Source organism: Vanrija pseudolonga, chromosome 5 (assembly GCF_020906515.1).
Source record: "Vanrija pseudolonga chromosome 5, complete sequence".
Lineage (NCBI taxonomy): Eukaryota > Fungi > Basidiomycota > Tremellomycetes > Trichosporonales > Trichosporonaceae > Vanrija > Vanrija pseudolonga.
In genome coordinates, this window is record NC_085853.1 from 1,780,779 (window position 1) to 1,796,152 (window position 15,374).

General features: G+C 61.4%; 6 protein-coding genes across 6 annotated transcripts; 3 read left to right on the top strand and 3 right to left on the bottom strand.

Moving 5' to 3' along the window:
- Positions 1–2,268: 2,268 nt before the first annotated feature.
- On the bottom strand, positions 2,269–4,363 carry spn3 (Septin spn3). Its single transcript, XM_062773900.1, has 6 exons — positions 4,054–4,363; positions 3,589–3,859; positions 3,368–3,505; positions 3,202–3,319; positions 2,896–3,146; positions 2,269–2,847 (listed from the first exon to the last, which is right to left on the bottom strand). The coding sequence occupies exons 1-6, from the start codon at positions 4,118–4,120 to the stop codon at positions 2,538–2,540; spliced, it is 1,155 nt and encodes a 384-aa protein (XP_062629884.1). The 5' UTR covers positions 4,121–4,363; the 3' UTR covers positions 2,269–2,537.
- Positions 4,364–4,886: 523 nt separating this feature from the next.
- Cog3 (Conserved oligomeric Golgi complex subunit 3) lies at positions 4,887–8,010 on the top strand (the record flags this gene model as incomplete). Its single annotated transcript, XM_062773901.1, has 9 exons — positions 4,887–5,226; positions 5,267–5,695; positions 5,738–5,908; positions 5,948–6,085; positions 6,128–6,459; positions 6,512–6,993; positions 7,037–7,200; positions 7,239–7,832; positions 7,882–8,010. The coding sequence occupies exons 1-9, from the start codon at positions 4,996–4,998 to the stop codon at positions 8,008–8,010; spliced, it is 2,670 nt and encodes an 889-aa protein (XP_062629885.1). The 5' UTR covers positions 4,887–4,995.
- A 221-nt stretch (positions 8,011–8,231) lies between these two features.
- On the bottom strand, positions 8,232–10,466 carry SRP54 (Signal recognition particle; the record flags this gene model as incomplete). The annotated part of the gene is made up of 8 exons (XM_062773902.1): positions 8,232–8,359; positions 8,511–8,925; positions 8,964–9,366; positions 9,418–9,560; positions 9,612–9,923; positions 9,979–10,077; positions 10,125–10,343; positions 10,389–10,466. 8 exons carry the CDS (start codon positions 10,464–10,466, stop codon positions 8,232–8,234), a joined length of 1,797 nt encoding a protein of 598 aa, XP_062629886.1.
- A 669-nt stretch (positions 10,467–11,135) lies between these two features.
- Positions 11,136–12,927, top strand: SPAC22H10.04 (Putative serine/threonine-protein phosphatase). Its single transcript, XM_062773903.1, has 7 exons — positions 11,136–11,478; positions 11,562–11,686; positions 11,953–12,221; positions 12,279–12,440; positions 12,479–12,563; positions 12,611–12,646; positions 12,698–12,927. Exons 1-7 carry the CDS (start codon positions 11,241–11,243, stop codon positions 12,716–12,718), a joined length of 936 nt encoding a protein of 311 aa, XP_062629887.1. The 5' UTR covers positions 11,136–11,240; the 3' UTR covers positions 12,719–12,927.
- On the bottom strand, positions 12,864–13,819 carry Vcpkmt (Protein-lysine methyltransferase METTL21D; the record flags this gene model as incomplete). The annotated part of the gene is made up of 3 exons (XM_062773904.1): positions 12,864–13,108; positions 13,152–13,263; positions 13,313–13,819. 3 exons carry the CDS (start codon positions 13,817–13,819, stop codon positions 12,864–12,866), a joined length of 864 nt encoding a protein of 287 aa, XP_062629888.1.
- Positions 13,820–14,281: 462 nt separating this feature from the next.
- RPL6 (60S ribosomal protein L6) lies at positions 14,282–15,284 on the top strand (the record flags this gene model as incomplete). Its single annotated transcript, XM_062773905.1, has 2 exons — positions 14,282–14,363; positions 14,659–15,284. 2 exons carry the CDS (start codon positions 14,282–14,284, stop codon positions 15,282–15,284), a joined length of 708 nt encoding a protein of 235 aa, XP_062629889.1.
- Positions 15,285–15,374: the final 90 nt, after the last annotated feature.

Consider the following 15,374-nt stretch of genomic DNA (forward strand, 5'->3'; position numbering starts at 1 on the left):
AACTACAACCCCCCATGGGGAACCACGGAAAATTGCTCCCGCTTGGCCAATCACCGCCCTCCCCGCGTTATGACGTCCTTATCGGTGCCGCGGCAACGACGGCGTTGTATTGTTTGGACGGGTGCCTACCAACCAAGCAAAGCAGGGGCTCGTTTAACAGCACCACCCAATCGCAGCAACGAGGCGGTGGCACTCTGCTCTGGCCGCACGCAGCGACGCAGGGCGTGATCGCAGTGATCGACCAATGGATGGGATCAGCACAGAGGTACAACAACGACACACAATGTGGAGAACCGCAAGGGCGCAGGTGTAGAACGCCGACGGCCCCGCCCCGGCCTCGCTGACGCCCGTTGCTTCCAAATTGATCGTCGGCCGAGCCGAGCACGCACCCATGCGTCGCGCTCTGTCTTTCTTCGTGACGCACGACGCAGTGACGCGCAGACGTGTGCCAGCCAGACAAACACAGAAGCAAGCTGCGGCAGTGGACCGCACCGGCCACACCCCGCATACGGGCCGCAGACGCCGAGTCAAGCGAGTGGCTTGCCCGTGGCTGCTTCTGGTGGCGGCGGCGGCAGCGGCGAGCAGCGGCAGTTGCAGTCATTGTGCGCATCGTCCTCGAGACACCAGCGCCACATGCATCGCAGCAGCCTTAACAGCAACGCCTCGGCCAAGTCCGTCGCTGATACAGGCACATGCCCCCGCGCGCAGCATGCAGGACGCAGCAGCGGTCACATGCCCAGATGTTGTCGCCTGCCGCTGCCAACCTTGTCTCTGGTGCGCTTCTCACGCACGCAGTACGCCGAAGCGCGGAGCCGTACCGCCGCGGCTAGGACGGCGAGTTGAGCAGATCACCAGATGCAGGAGGACGAAAGGCCAGGCTTGTGGCCGTCAGCTGACACTGAGCTGAGTGGGCATTTGGTTCCGGCTCGCGTGGCGTGTTGTAACGTTGTGGCACCTCGCCCTTGGTCGTTTGGTAGGCATCGCAGTCGGCCGGATCACCATCCTCGTCTGCCGTCGAGTTGAGGGATGCATCGTTGCACTGGGTATGTGCAGTGTATTCGTGGGATGCGGACTTGGGTGCTTACTGTGGGTGGGTGGGCGCGGCGCCGGTGGAGCTGTTAAGACCTGCTATCCTCTGCCTTGTCCCCCGCATCGAGGGTGAAGAGGGCAGGTTTGTCCGTGTAGGCGGCCTCGGACGGGTCTCGATGCCTTGAGCTGTTGTGTATTCTGTGTAGGCATGAAGATGTGAAGGCTTGGTTGAGAGGATATCAAGCAGACAAGTGCAGTTCGGTAGTTGAGACGAGTAGCATGTTCGTTTGCGAACCTTCCACGCTGCGTAGCACTCGTTCCTCGATCTTCCGCACTATTGCTATAAGAGTCATGACACGATGATGAAGAGTCCTCCCTTCTACACGATGCAGTCCACCCACCTCACCCGCAAGAGGCTCGTGTCCTCTCTGTGCGCCATACACATGCCCTCGCCAGCAGCGAAGCGGACGCCACAGTCAAGAACCACGCCGCGAGGAAGGCAACTTCTGCTTCATGGTCTGGCCGAGGCCCAACGACGGCATGTACCTCCTATCCCCTCCACATCTCACGCATACGGGATGCGCCACTGACCACAGACCACTGGCGCAGACCAACGAGCGCGATAGAAGCCATCTACTGCACTTCGACGGCCACCTGCCCTCCTCGAGCGTCACGCTGCGGTGCCGCAAGCACCCTCGGGTGTCCGGTACACACTGAGACTCGCGACGAAGGATGGGCCGTACTCTCCCACTATCGTGCTCGGAAACGCTGCGGCTGGCGAGAAATGAGGCGGGGAGTCGTCGGAGAGTCGTCGGAGGGTATGAATGCCTCGAAGTCTGGTGTGGCGCATTCAAAGTTACGTGCCGGCTCGTTTGTTCGTATTTCGTACAGCCAAGTGACGGGCTGATGCTTACAGGCGGCGCAAACTGAGCCGCGCTACTTCTTGGACTTCATAAGCCATCTCTTGCGACGGCGGGAGTCCCACTGACACGAGACGGTGCTCTGTTCCAGGTGTTCACACGCAGGCCAGCTCAGCCACGCCACGTACACGGATGCTGTGTCTGTCCCACACGGGCAACTAGCCGGCTGTTAGGTCTGATCGTGACGTCTTTCGGCGTGCTGTGACGGCTCGGAGCGTATGCAGGCCAGTGGCCCACGCTTAACACCCCACTCAAGTTCGAGCGCGTGGCATCCATACCCCGTCCATGCCTTGCCAGCCCAGACGCTCACGCCCCCCCCCCTACCCCCTGCGCCGAACAGCAGTTGCATCATTCTACCGTGGTATAAACGGCAGGGCCTTTTGACCCCACCAAACATGATCGCGGTATAGAAGACGACCCACGCCGCATAAGAGAGAAAGGGTAGTAGAATAAAAGAAGCGAGGCTGGGACACGGGGAGGGGAGACATGAAGGGACATGACGAGACATTATTGACATCTCCTTTGCGGAGTGTTTCCATTTGAGTCGAGGGGGAGGGTGGTAGGAACAGGCCGGGCGGGGCGGCTCGTTTACTCGTAGTGGTTTTGACCCTGGGCGGCAAGGCGGGCCTCGAGCACCTTGAGGCTGTCCTCCTTGGCCAGCAACTCCTGGCGCTTGAGCTGGATCTCGCGCTGGACCTTGAGCTCGATCTCGCGGAGCTTTTCTTCCTCGCGGCGGAGCTGCTCCTCCTTGAGGCGGACAGACTGGGTGGCCATGTCCTCGGGGAGGATCGACGAGTCGGGCGCGTCGGCACCGCCGACAGAGCGCGACAGCTTCTCAGTACGGTAGTTCTCGTACAGGAAGTCGTGCGTGATCTCCTTGAGGTCGGTAAGGTGGGACCTGGGGCCGTGTTAGTACGCGTAAAGGGGCAAGCCAACCTCGACTCACTGAAGGATGGCAGCGCGGAGACGCTGGAAGTCAGAGTGCTCCGGGTTGTCGACCTCGACGATACCCCATGGGTAGCGGCGGCCACGGACAGCCTCGCCGTTGATCATAATCTCCTCCTCGGCACCAACAATGGAGAAGGGAAGGAGCGAACGGAGCTCGCGGTTGTCGGCAATGGTCTCCTCGTCATCCTCCTCGGGGTCGTAGGGGAAGTTGTAGACGGGGATCGAGTAGTACTCAATGTCCTCCATGATCTGGCAGGGTCAGCTATTGCTCTGCAGCCACTCATAGCCAATAGCCAAAACATACACGCTTCTTGAAAGCCTTAAGCTCCTGGGGCGTGAGCGAGTCGGCCTTGCCAATGACGGGGATGACGTTGACACGGGGCGAGAGGCGGCGCATGAGCTCAATGTCGATCTCGCGGAGGCTGGCGAGGGTCAGCTGGAATTCAGAGAAGCGTCGTCCTCCAACTCACGCGTGGCCGGTGGGCGCAATGAAGTAGAGGAGCGCGTGGACACGGTTGTCGCGGAAGCGGGGGTTACGCTTAATACGCGACTCCTCGGCGAGAATGTCGTCGTACTGGCGCTCGAGGTAGCTCGAGATCTCCTGGAAGCTGCGGAATGCGGTCAGCAACGCGTCCTACTACAGCGCACTGGGCGCGGGGGGCGGCGGGCCAAGCCTCGCGTCAAAGCTCACTTCTGCTCGCTGTCGATGCCGTCACCGAAGCCGGGGGTGTCGACGACGGTAAGGGCAACGCGGACGCCGTCCTCCTCAAGCTCGACGTTGACGGGCTTGATGGCAATGGGACGCTCAATGTGGGCGTCGGCAGCGGCCTGCTGGGCGAGAACGGGGTCGACCTCGGAGCGAGGGTTCTCGGGGTCGCGCAGGAGGGTCTGCGTGCGGTGCGTGAGGAGCGGCTGCTCGACAAGGGTGTTGACAAAGGTGGTGCGGCCAGTGCCGGACGCGCCTGGGCATGTTAGTATGCTGTTCCGCGCGACGGGTTGGTGTGGTAGTGGTTGGTAGGCGCCAGTACACTGTTGGTCGACGCTACGCTCGACCCGTCCACGTCTCGGGGGCTCGTGCGCTTCCGCCGTCGACCGACGAGCCAGTCGTCTCCAGGCACCCCCATCCACGGTACACAACGCGTTCGTGCCGACTCACCAACAACCATGATGGTGAGCTGGACGCCCTTCTTGGCCTGCTTCCTTCCTCGAGAGCGGTAAGCCATGGTTACAAGTGTCGGTTTGACGCGTGAATTAAGGAGGTGAGGTTGGTTGTTGGAAGGATGGGGGGTGGTGGGTTGGGTCGTGGCACGGTCCGGCGCGGGTCCAAGGTCGCTGCTGGGTCGTGCAAGAGGGAGAGTGCCGGTGCGTGTGGGCGTCGGCGTGTGTGGGGGGTGGGACAAGAGGGTTAGTCGAGTCTGTGTTGTTGGAGTAGGAGGGTGTTGGAAGGGAGTGTATGTGAGGTGGTTGGTGGTGGTTGGTGGTCGGACAGCACGACGGGTGCAGCGGAGGAGGCGTGAGTGGTGTGCGCGCGCCGTGCTGGTGCTGCTGGTGCTGGCTGGCTGGCTGGGTTGCCTGCGACGTGCCAGTGGTGTCCATGGTGTCTGAGCTAGGAGCTAAGCTCGCTGGTCCCGCGGGAGGGAGGGGACGGGGGGGGGGGCACGCCAGCCAGGCCAGCCAGGGGGGGCGCGCGGGCCGAGGCTAAGTCTGGGTGCCATGCGTGGATTCCTCGACCCTGGGCGCCGCCTTTGAGGCCCAAGCTCCCCGCCCGCGGCCCTTTGCCTCGTCGCCTCGTCCGTCTCCTCCGCCAGCCAGGCTGCCAGGCGCGCGCGCGTGCCACGCCCTGGAGTTGCCGTGCCGCTGCATACTACCACTACTCCAGTTGTGTGTTGGCGACTACCCCTGCTGCAACAAGTTGGACACCTCACCGCGTTACCTATATAACCCTCCCCCTTTATCACGTGGAACTCACCCCCCACGTCCATCTCAGTCGTCACCACTGTGGACGCCGGCCAGGCAGGCAAGCACTTCAGTAGCCGATACGACCGACTGGAATCATCTCACCTTCCTCTGTCAACAACAACTCCCCTCCGTCCCACCCATGTCGCGGCCGACAACCCCAGGAGGGTTCAACCTCCGCAGGACACCCTTGCCTATGGCATCGGGCGGTCGCGCGAGCGGAGAGAGCTCGAGAGCGTCGACCCCCCTCGCTGCTCCCAACAGGGTCATCTCGCTCGAGGAGTGGGAGTCGAGGGCGCCACTCTCAGACGACCAGGTGCAGAGCATTGCCAGCGTCAAGGAGCGGTTCGGCGAGCGACCCATTCCTGAAAAGGTGAGCTGAGCCGTACCGTTCTCAGCAGCTCATGCCCCAGTTCTTCACCGAGTCTTCGTCGGCAGTGGCAGGCAGCTCGCGGCCAGAAACGCCGACACGCAACAAGCATCTCGGCAACGTGCACTCGCGCTCCGGCTCGGCCAACGCTGTCCCCTCGCTGCCTTCCTCGCCTGGCCCGGGGCCATCGGGCCTCGGGCGCGCCGACCCGCTGCACCCTTCCTCGATCATCACCCCGCAGCAGTTCCACGAGCACTTCGCCGCGCTCACCCTCAGCGCTGAGCACGAGCAGGACAGCCTGTACCGCGAGCACTTGACTGAGATCTCGGGGCTCAGGGACAAGTGCGACGGCCTGATCCAGCTGCTTGAAGACGGCGAGGGCGAGGTCGGCGACATGCTCAAGGCGCTCGAGTATGTCGAGGAGAGGAGCGAGAGCCTGCGTGGAGCTTGCGAGGACTTGCTCGAAGAGCAGGTGGGTGGAATAATCCGTCTTGGAGCCATGCTGATGTTTCAGACCCATCTCCTTACCCATACGTCGCAGCTTGCCCACAGGCTCAGCTACTTTACTTTCCTCGAGACTGCCCAGCGCATGCTCAACAACCCAGGCAACGACCTCGTTCTCAGCCCCGACTTCCTGCCCATGGTCAGCCGCCTCGACGAGTGCATCAGTTACCTCGGGGAGCATGTGGGTTTTACACGTGGTAGTCATCAGCTAACGCGCCAGCGCGACTTCAAGGACGCCGAGCTCTACCTCATCCGCTACCAGCAGTGTATGACCCGCAGCATGCAGCTCATCCGCCTCCACTTTGTCGGCACGATCAAGGCGCTCGGCATGGACATTGGAAGGAGGCTTCTGGACAAGGTGGGCTTTGGAGCCATGATCTAACGCGCTGACAATGTCCAGGGTCTCTCCGAGACGACCACCCGTGGCTTGCTCTACACCCGTTTCACGTCCCTGTCAGCCTCGCTGCGACCTCTCCTGTCTGAGCTGGAGCAGCGCGTCACGACCAACAAGGACGATCTGCCCCAGATCTTGGCCGATTGCCACGCCGCATTTGTGACCACCAGGCAGGCTCTGATGAGTCCCCGTGTGGCAGAGGAGATTGCCCAGCTCGATCCCGCGAGGAGTGAGCTCGTCGACCTCACCAGATCGGGCTGTTACTACCTCAAGCAGACATGTCTGGACGAGTTCACCTTGTTCAAGCAGTTCTTCTTGTCGGGCGAGGCTCAGCTATAGTGAGCTATTTCTTTGGGTTCTGTAATTCAGCTCGTACTAACGATCGCCCAGTGGCTACCTCGAGAGCCTGTGCGACCACCTCTACGACCACATCCGCCCTCGCATTCTCCACGAGCCATCACTTACTGTTCTCCAAGAAGTCTGCACCGTGCTGCAAGGCCTCATGGTGCCCGACTTCTCCGATGACGAGGACCCCGACGAGGCCATTGTCCTGTCGCCTGACTCGGGGCCATTCGAGTCATCACCACTCGCCGATCGGGAGGACTACTTCGGGCCATACTCGCCCAGTGCCACGATCAGGAGTCTGCACCGCAACAGCTCGCTATCGTTGGTAGCAAAGAACACCCCAACACTCCCCAAGAAGCGAAGAAAGCCATTGGCACGCTTGCATACCGAGTACCTCCTCAAGATGGTTCTGCAGGACGCGCAGGCACGATTGGTATTCCGTGCTCAGGCGCTCATCCAGGCCGACGTGCAGTACTACTCGCCCAAGCCGGCAGACTTGGACTACCCAGACAAGCTCAAGTCGACTGGTGAGTTGTCCTCTCGTCGTTGATTTTCCAGCTCACACCGCAGCCCCCGGACCTCTCGTCCGACGAGAAGTCGCCATCTCCCTCGATGTCGAGGACGACGATGAACCCGCCTTCCTGTCTCTTCCACCACCAGACTCACAGGAGACGTGGTACCCCACATTGCGCGTTACTCTCTGGGTCCTCTCGTGTCTCTACACGTACATTGACGTAAGCAGGAGGGATGCGCTTTCATACTGATGTCGCAGGGTACGGTCTTCGCCGACCTCGCACAAGAAGCCGTTGGCACCTGCCGCAAGTCACTTTCCACCGCGTCGGACCAAATTGGCGCGAAGAAGGACCACGCAGTAGACGGCAAGCTATTCCTCGTGCGCCATCTCCTCATTCTCAAGGAGATGACCGCCGGCCTTGACCTGGGACGTGCCAGCAAGCAGTATGAGTGGGCGGGTGTGACCGACTTCCTTCGTGCATTGTTGGAGAACGCCACCTCGTTCCTCGGCTACGGACGATCTCAGCCTGCTCGTGGCGAGTTTGCGCCTGACGCCAAGGTCGACCTCGACCGCGAGCTCAAACGCGCATGCGAGGACCTGATCAGCCAGTGTACAACTGCAGCCACGGCGCCACTGCGTGCCTTCCTCGACCGCTGTAACGCGTACGCAGCTGCCAAGGGTGGCAACTCAGCCGACCTTGCCAAGCAGGACTGGGCGACCCCTCGCGCTGTGACCGAGGTGCACGACGAGTTCCGCAAGACAGCCGAACAGGAGCTTGCACGTTGGCGCAGCGAGCTTATGCTTTACCTCCAGGACGAGGAGACCGTTCGGGTTCTCATCCCGCCTGCCCAGGTCAGTTACAAAATACTGCCAGAACTGCGGCTCAACTGACACGCTACAGGGAAGCATTGTCGACGTCTACAGGCAGTTCCACGACCTCATCCGCAGCGAGTACGACTTTGGGACCGCCGCCGCTCTGAGCACGCCGTCGGCAATCGCCAACCAGCTCGAGGGCGCCTTGCGCGCGTGATAGGATGTATCTGTACACATAGACATTGGCGATTGCATGCATGGGATAGTTGTGTGGCTTGAATCGTGCTGTTATGGTCGGGAATATAAGCTACGATAGGCGTAGCGACGGTTGGGCCCGTGGGGGTCTGGGGCGTGCCGTGAGGGACAGCGCTAGCTGTCGCGAGGCGAACAGCGGTCCTGGCGAGCAGGAAGAGGGAGAAGCAGGGCTATGTGGCAGTCTTAGCGGCCACCACCGAGCCCGCCCATTCCACCCATCATCTTCATCATCTGCGACATGTCAGGCATTCCGCCCATGCCAGGGAGACCGCCGCCTCCGGCTCCACCCATGCCCATGGCCTTCATGGCCTCTGCGTTGAGTCAGCGTTGATCTACGGCCTGCCTCCAGTCCTCCCCCCTCTCCTCTCCCCCCCCCCCTCTCCCCTCCCCCCTCCCTTCCCCTCCCCCTCCCTTCCCCTCCTCCCTCCCCTCGCTTCCCTCCATCTACCATTCTCCACTCACCCTGCATCTCGGCCATGCTCGGCATGCCGCCACCGCCGCCGCCCATTCCGGGCATACCGGGGAATCCACCGCCTTGTCCACCCATCATATCAGCCATCATTTTTTGGGCTCCCTGGGGCCCCGCAGCGCGAAGCTTGCGCATGAGATCAGGCGGCATGGCCTTCCTCATGGCCTCGATCTGGGCCTGCGATGGCCGGCCGCCTGGTCCGAGGGGCTTGCCGCCCGCCGCGGCCTGCATCTTGTTCATGGCGGTCATCCAGCCGTTCTGGCCGCCGGCCTGGCGCGCCATGCCGGCCATCATACGAGCCTGGGCGAGCAGCTCCTCGACCTCGCGGACAGAGGTTCCACTGCCCTTGGCCACTCGGCGAGCACGACGGTTCAGGCCGACGGGGTTGCCCTCCTTGTCGAAGCTGAACTGGGGTTGTTAGGTAAAGACACGGGCACGTCACCTACGAAGATCAAGCCATCAGAGTCGAGCTCGTCCTGCCTCATTGCATCCGTGATGAAGATCATGCGCTTGAGCTTGCCAGCCGCCTCGTCCTCGCCACCCTCCATCATGCCTGCTGGCATACCGGGAATCATAGACGCAATCTTGGACAGCGAGCCCATGCTCATAATGTTGGAAAGCTGCTCGCGCCAGTCGCGGATCGAGAACTTGCCCTGCTCGAGCTTCTTGGCCAGGTCCTTCTGGCGGTCGGGGTTGGCCATGGCCATGTCCTGCATGTGCTCCATCAGGCCCTGGATGTCGCCCATTCCCAGGAGCTTGGAGACGAATGGCTGGGGAGCGAACTTTTCCAGGTCGTTCAAGTGCTCGCCGGTACCGAGGAAGATGATAGGGGTTTTGGTCGCGGCAACGCTGACGAGTCAGCTATGTCTAGGTTCAAGAGGAAGAAAGCTGGTTACTCACGCGGAGATGGCACCACCACCCTTTGCGTGGCCGTCGAGCTTGGTCACGATGATGGCTCCAAAGTCACTGCTCTCCTTGAAGGCCTTGCTCTGTCCCTCAGCCGCCTGACCGATGGACGCGTCGAGCACCATGACCGTCATGTCCTGGGCGTCGTGTCAGCTTGCTGTTCAGAAGAGGCGCTGGCTGCCACTCACAGGCTTGACCGCGGCGCCGATGGCGACCATCTCCTCGAACAGTTCGCTCTCCTGCTTGTGACGACCCGACGTGTCGACAATGATGACGTCGAAGCGCTCTTTCCTAAACTTCTCCACACCCAGCGCGGCGATGGCCACGGGGTCCGTCTCGGTGTAGCTACCGTAGAAGGGGATCTTGGCCTTGGTAGCGTTCTGCTTGAGCTGGTCGAAGGCACCGGCACGGAAAGTGTCCGCGCAGACCAGACATGATCGCAGTCCTCGTCGCTGGTAGTGCACCGCAAGCTTGGTACACGTCGTTGTCTTACCCGCACCCTGGTGAGGTCAGCGGCTGCCCGTAGAGAAGAGAGAGAGCGAGATTATGACGCACCTGAATACCAACGGCCATGATAACGTTGACCTTGCCCTTGACCGGCTTGTATGGCTCGGTTCCGGGGTCAACGAGGGCAACGAGCTCATCGTAGACCGCCTGTGGAGTTAGTTTAGAGTGATAACGACCACCCTCTCCACACCAACCTTCTGCACGACGTTCTTCTTGTTTGCCTCACGTCCACCGGCCTTCTCGGCGTCTTCGAGGCTCTTCTTAACCTGGGATGTGTTAACTTGACCGTCCCAAGGCTTCAACGCGGCACTCACCTTGGCCTTGACCCGTGCCCTCAACTGGGACACGAGCTTGACGTTGACGTCCGACTCGAGGAGGGCGGAGCAGAGCTCCTTGAGGAGCGCATCGATAGCCTGGTGGTGTCAAACGAGCTCACACATGCCCTGTGTGCGACTCACCGCATCGTCGACCGAGGACGACTTGGAGAACTGGCTGAGAGCGCCGTTGAGGCGCGCGCCGAGGTCAGCGAGAACCATGGTGGATCTGCCGGCTGAGGGTGTCTAGGTGGCAATGGAGCTGGTATGGAGGCTGTCAGTCGAGATGAGCTCGCTCGGTCGACGAGGAGTCTCCAGTGGATTCGGCTGGCTGGCGTGTGCCTGGGACACCCAACGGGAGTATTTCCACGTGACTGAGCGTGTCCAGTTCGAGACTTTGACGGTGTTGGGTGGCGAGAATCCGGAGAGTGCATAAGCATTCACAGAAGAGGATAAGCGGCGTAAAAGAATGCAACAGATAGACGTAGAACAAGATGCAGAAGAAATTTGAACACTGTGGTGCGTGTGTGAGTGTGGACGAGGGCGAAAGTGATAGGCTGCATAGAGGGAATGATGAGGACAAGCCACAGGCGAGGCGTGAAGTTGCCTTGAGCCTGTCGCAATGAGGCTTGTTGGCAGGCGTCACCACTGTCGTTACTCTTGCATAGTCTGCCTCTGCTACTGCTCTGCTTGCGTTATGCGAGTCGAGAGAGTCTGCGCCATTGACTCGCTGTGCGTGTGTGAGTGGCAAAGTGGACGACCTCGTCTGCGCCACTGCCTGCCTTCCTTTGCCACGGGCGTTGAATCCAGGCACGGCCCGACAGCGGCGTCCAACGAGTGACAATGCATCATCACTGATGCAACTCTCGACTTGATCAACTACTGCTTCAACCTTCCCCCTCTCACTCGACCTTTTGAACACTCCCTTCCTTCCCGCCACTGCACTCAACTAATACCACCCCGGCACAACTCCCGGCACTCCCGCATCGTTAATGCATGGCGCCCTTCGACCTCGATGCGTGCATCGAGCGGCTCAAGAACAAGCAGCTGCTCGGCGAAGCGCTGCTTCGCGAGATATGCGAGAAGACCAAGGAGGTTCTCATGCGCGAGTCCAACGTCGTCCACGTCTCGTCGCCAGTGACCGTCGTCGGAGACATTCACGGCCAGTTCCACGACTTGATAGAGATCTTCAGGATAGGCGGCTCGGCGCCAAACACAAACTACTTGTTCCTCGGTGCGTATTGTCAGCTGCGGCGCGGCGTGGCTTCGGCCGACGGCGCCAAGAGCATAACCTCGCGGCCCTGCTGACCCCCACAGGCGACTATGTTGACCGTGGCCTGCACTCTGTGGAGACGATATCGCTCCTCACCTGCCTCAAGCTACGATACCCGGAGCGCATTCAGCTCATCCGAGGCAACCACGAGTCGCGTGCCGTTACCCAAGTGAGTTTGAGCCGACGCCCGCCCGCACAGCATACACCCGGGCGCGACTGCAGAGATGAAGCATTACAAAAGAGGACTCTGAGGGGCGTTGGAGCAACAACGTCGTGTGAAGGCCGGCGCTGGGCAGTGGTACACTGCGTGCAGGAACCCGCCAGCGTCGAAGAGAGAACGGATGTCTGAGCGTCGCTGGACCTGGGTGTTGTGTTGGCGCGTTCTTGCGGCTGTGCCCGGGGTCGGCACACGGCGGCTGCTGACACGAGCCGCAGACATATGGCTTCTACCTCGAGTGCACGCGCAAGTACGGTTCGCCGACGGTGTGGCAGTACTTTACCGACATGTTCGACTTCTTGACCCTGTCATGTGTTATTGACGACGCCATCTTCTGCGTCCACGGAGGCCTTAGCCCGTCAATTCACCACATTGACCAGATCAAGGTCATTGACCGATTCCGAGAGATTCCGCACGAGGGCCCGATGGCCGACCTGGTGTGGTCGGACCCCGACCCAGAGAAGGAGGACTTTGCGATCAGTCCACGGTGAGTGGGCGTGGGCGCGTGGCGAGGTCGTGGTATGGCACCTCTCACACGGAACAGAGGCGCAGGCTACACGTTTGGCGCATCGATCGTCAAGAAATTCCTGCAGCTCAACGACATGAACCACGTCTTAAGGGCCCACCAACTCTGCATGGAGGGCTACTCGGTGCTATACAACGACCAACTGAGCACGGTTTGGAGTGCGCCAAATTACTGTTACAGGTAGGGCTGGTGCATGACGACTGTGGCTGACGGATTAGATGCGGCAACATGGCCAGTATCCTAGAAGTGTCGCCCGGCGGAGGAAGATACTTCAACGTCTTTGACGCAGCACCAGAGAACGAGGTAAGTGCCGAGGCGTCATCCACGGTGCAGCACACTCACGCTTCCAGCGAGATGGACCCGCACAGCAGCAAGCATCAGCAAAGGTGAGATCCTGAACCCATGCATACTGAACCAACTATGCTAACATGTTACAGGCAATAGAATACTTTTTGTAGAGCCCAAGAGAGAAGTAGATATGATGAGAGAGTCGAGCGACTCGACCACCCAGCATTTTGTAATGGCCAACGTAATGTAATACCCTGTGAATGTGGTGGGGCAGTCGCGTGCGGTACAAGTGTGGGCGCGGTAACCGTGATGCCGCTACTCCCACTCAAGATGGGCAAAGAGGTCGTCGACGAGGCCGAAGCTGCGCTGGACCACCACGCCAGGCTGAGGCGCCATGACGTGTTTGAGCGATGGGAGGCGCCACTCGTCGGTCACCCGCCAACGGCGACACACGAAGATGCGCTCCTCGTCCCATCCGCCGCCGAGCACCGGTGTGAGCTCAAAGTATCGTCCAAACGAGTCGAAGAAAGATTCTTCGAGGGCGAGGGAGCGTGATTTCCCTGGGCGTGTCAGCTCATTCCTAGTCGGCATCGAGCTACCCACACGCCATGATGATCTCGGGGCCGAAGGTGTCTCCTTCTGTCGGGATACTCTCCGGTTCAGTGAGTTCGAGCAGCGTACGCAGGAGCGGCGGGTACAGGTGGGGGAAGTAGACCTTAGTGTCGGGGTCAGCGCCGTCGCCCACCGATTGCCGCAAGACTCACGAGGTCGCACATCAGGATGTGCGTGAACGGCCCGAGGGCCAGCACCTCGCCCGCGTCCTCCCCCCACGCCAGCGGCCGCGCAACCACCTGCGCATGCTCTCCGCCCTCGCGCGCGCTCCAGGCGGCAATGCTCGCCTCACAGAGCGGCACGACGGCCGGCAGGTCGGTGAGCACGATCGTGTCGGTCGGTGGGAGATGGGAAGCGAGGTGCAAGCTCGCAAGTGCCTGTCCCGATCCGAGTTCGAGGACGCGGTGTGGCGGTCGCCCAGCGGCGCTGTCGAACAGCGAGCACGTCGGCTCGAAGCGCGCCGCGGCGCTCGCCCCAGGCGTCAAGTACTGCACGAGCGCGGCGGTCGCCTCCCACACGCGGCCGGCGATCCCGTACCGCGCGATCGCGGCCGCCTGCCCGTGCCCGTCCGACTCGGACGTCGCGGCCGTGCCGGCCAGGTGCAGCGGCGCGATGTTGAGGTTTGGCGGGAAGTTTGGGTCGGCGTGCGGCGCGCTCATGGGTGTGTTGGGGGTGGTTGGTCATTTGTTGATGCGACTTGGCGCGAGTTGAAGGTCGGGGTCCGTGACGTAGGGTCCGGAGAACCTCAGGGTCTTGGGAATGCGAACGGTGAAATCGGCGATTGGGGATTCAAGCCGACAGCGTCAAACCTGTGCCACACTATTTATCGCCGATTGAAACCCCGAAGGCTGGAGTTTCGAGAGCTCGGCCAGGCTGGTGTCGCTGCGAAGCCTGGCTGGCAGGTCCTCTGCCTGGATGCGAGCAGGGCTGTGTGCGGTAGCGAGCCAGGCCAGCAGCCACCCAGCGGTCCGTCCCTCCCACTGTGCGTCCTCGCTGCTGCCGTTGGTCCCTAGACGAAGTTCAGTGAAGCAAGACTCCCACAACCATCAAGTCTTTAGACACCACAAAAGTGCGCACCCCGCTACCACCTACCCTCCGACACGACGTCTAACGCTCCACAGATGGCTCGCTCCGCCCCTATCTCGCGCAACGTCGGCCGTCTGTCGCGCTCGCAGGTCGCCGCTAAGCGTGGCCTCTTCAAGGGTGGGTGTTGAGCCGGGACGAGATGGGCCAGGATGGGGAGCAAGGGAGGATGGCGAGGGACAGCGGGATGATGAGGAGGACGACGGCGTGTGTGCGCGCGCGGCGTAGAGCGCTCGAGCTGGCGCGATGAGCCGACATCAACGACACAGCGCACCAGTTCGAGGTTTGGTTTGGTCGTCTGCAGATCTCCGACATCTACAACCAAGCCTGCCGCGCACACACGACGCCGCCGACGAGGACGAGGACGAGCACGACAGGAGCAACACACGCAAGCAGACATACTAACACTCCCCAGGCAAGAAGACCGCCGCTGCCCCCGCCAAGACCGAGGCCCCCGCCACCGTCGAGAAGACTGTTGGCGGCAAGGCCAACGGCGGCAAGCGTGTCATCCCCGCTGCCAAGGCGTCCAAGTACTACCCCACCGAGGACGTCCGCAAGCCCAAGGTCTCGCGCAAGGCCGCTGGCAAGGCCAAGCTCCGTGCCTCGATCACCCCCGGCACTGTCCTCATCCTCCTCGCCGGCCGCTTCGCTGGCCGCCGTGTCGTCTTCCTCAAGCAGCTCGACTCGGGTCTCCTCCTCGTGACTGGCCCCTTCAAGCTCAACGGTGTCCCCCTCCGTCGCGTCTCGCAGGCCTACGTTATCGCCACCTCGACCAAGGTCGACGTCGCTGCCGTCAAGGTCCCCGAGTCGGTCAACGACGCCTACTTCGTCAAGGCCAAGGCCGCCAAGGCCTCCAAGGAGGGCGAGTTCTTCGGCGAGGGCGAGCAGAAGAAGGCTTTCCCCGAGGAGAAGAAGTCGGAGCAGAAGTCCGTCGACGCCCCCGTCCTTGCCGCCGTCAAGAAGGTTGACAACCTCGCCAAGTACCTCAAGGCTTCGTGGGGTCTCTCCAAGGGCGACCGCTTCCACGAGCTCAAGTTCTAGGCCAATCCATTACAGACCTTGTTCTCGGGCGCGCGCGGGCATGGTGATGCATGTACTACCTTCTGCTAGCTACAACATAATTGCGGGATG

What these genes read in the sequence shown, in the direction of transcription:
- spn3 (XM_062773900.1), bottom strand. Translation starts at nt 4,120, where the DNA reads ATGGCTTACCGCTCTCGAGGAAGGAAGCAGGCCAAGAAGGGCGTCCAG. An exon ending in TTAAGGCTTTCAAGAAGCGT is followed by an intron (nt 3,147 to 3,201) that starts GTATGTTTTGGC and finishes TGACCCTGCCAG; the next exon opens with ATCATGGAGGACATTGAGTA. An exon ending in CTCCGCGCTGCCATCCTTCA is followed by an intron (nt 2,848 to 2,895) that starts GTGAGTCGAGGT and finishes ACACGGCCCCAG; the next exon opens with GTCCCACCTTACCGACCTCA.
- SPAC22H10.04 (XM_062773903.1), top strand. Translation starts at nt 11,241, where the DNA reads ATGGCGCCCTTCGACCTCGATGCGTGCATCGAGCGGCTCAAGAACAAG. An exon ending in GCGCCAAATTACTGTTACAG is followed by an intron (nt 12,441 to 12,478) that starts GTAGGGCTGGTG and finishes CTGACGGATTAG; the next exon opens with ATGCGGCAACATGGCCAGTA. An exon ending in ACGCAGCACCAGAGAACGAG is followed by an intron (nt 12,564 to 12,610) that starts GTAAGTGCCGAG and finishes TCACGCTTCCAG; the next exon opens with CGAGATGGACCCGCACAGCA.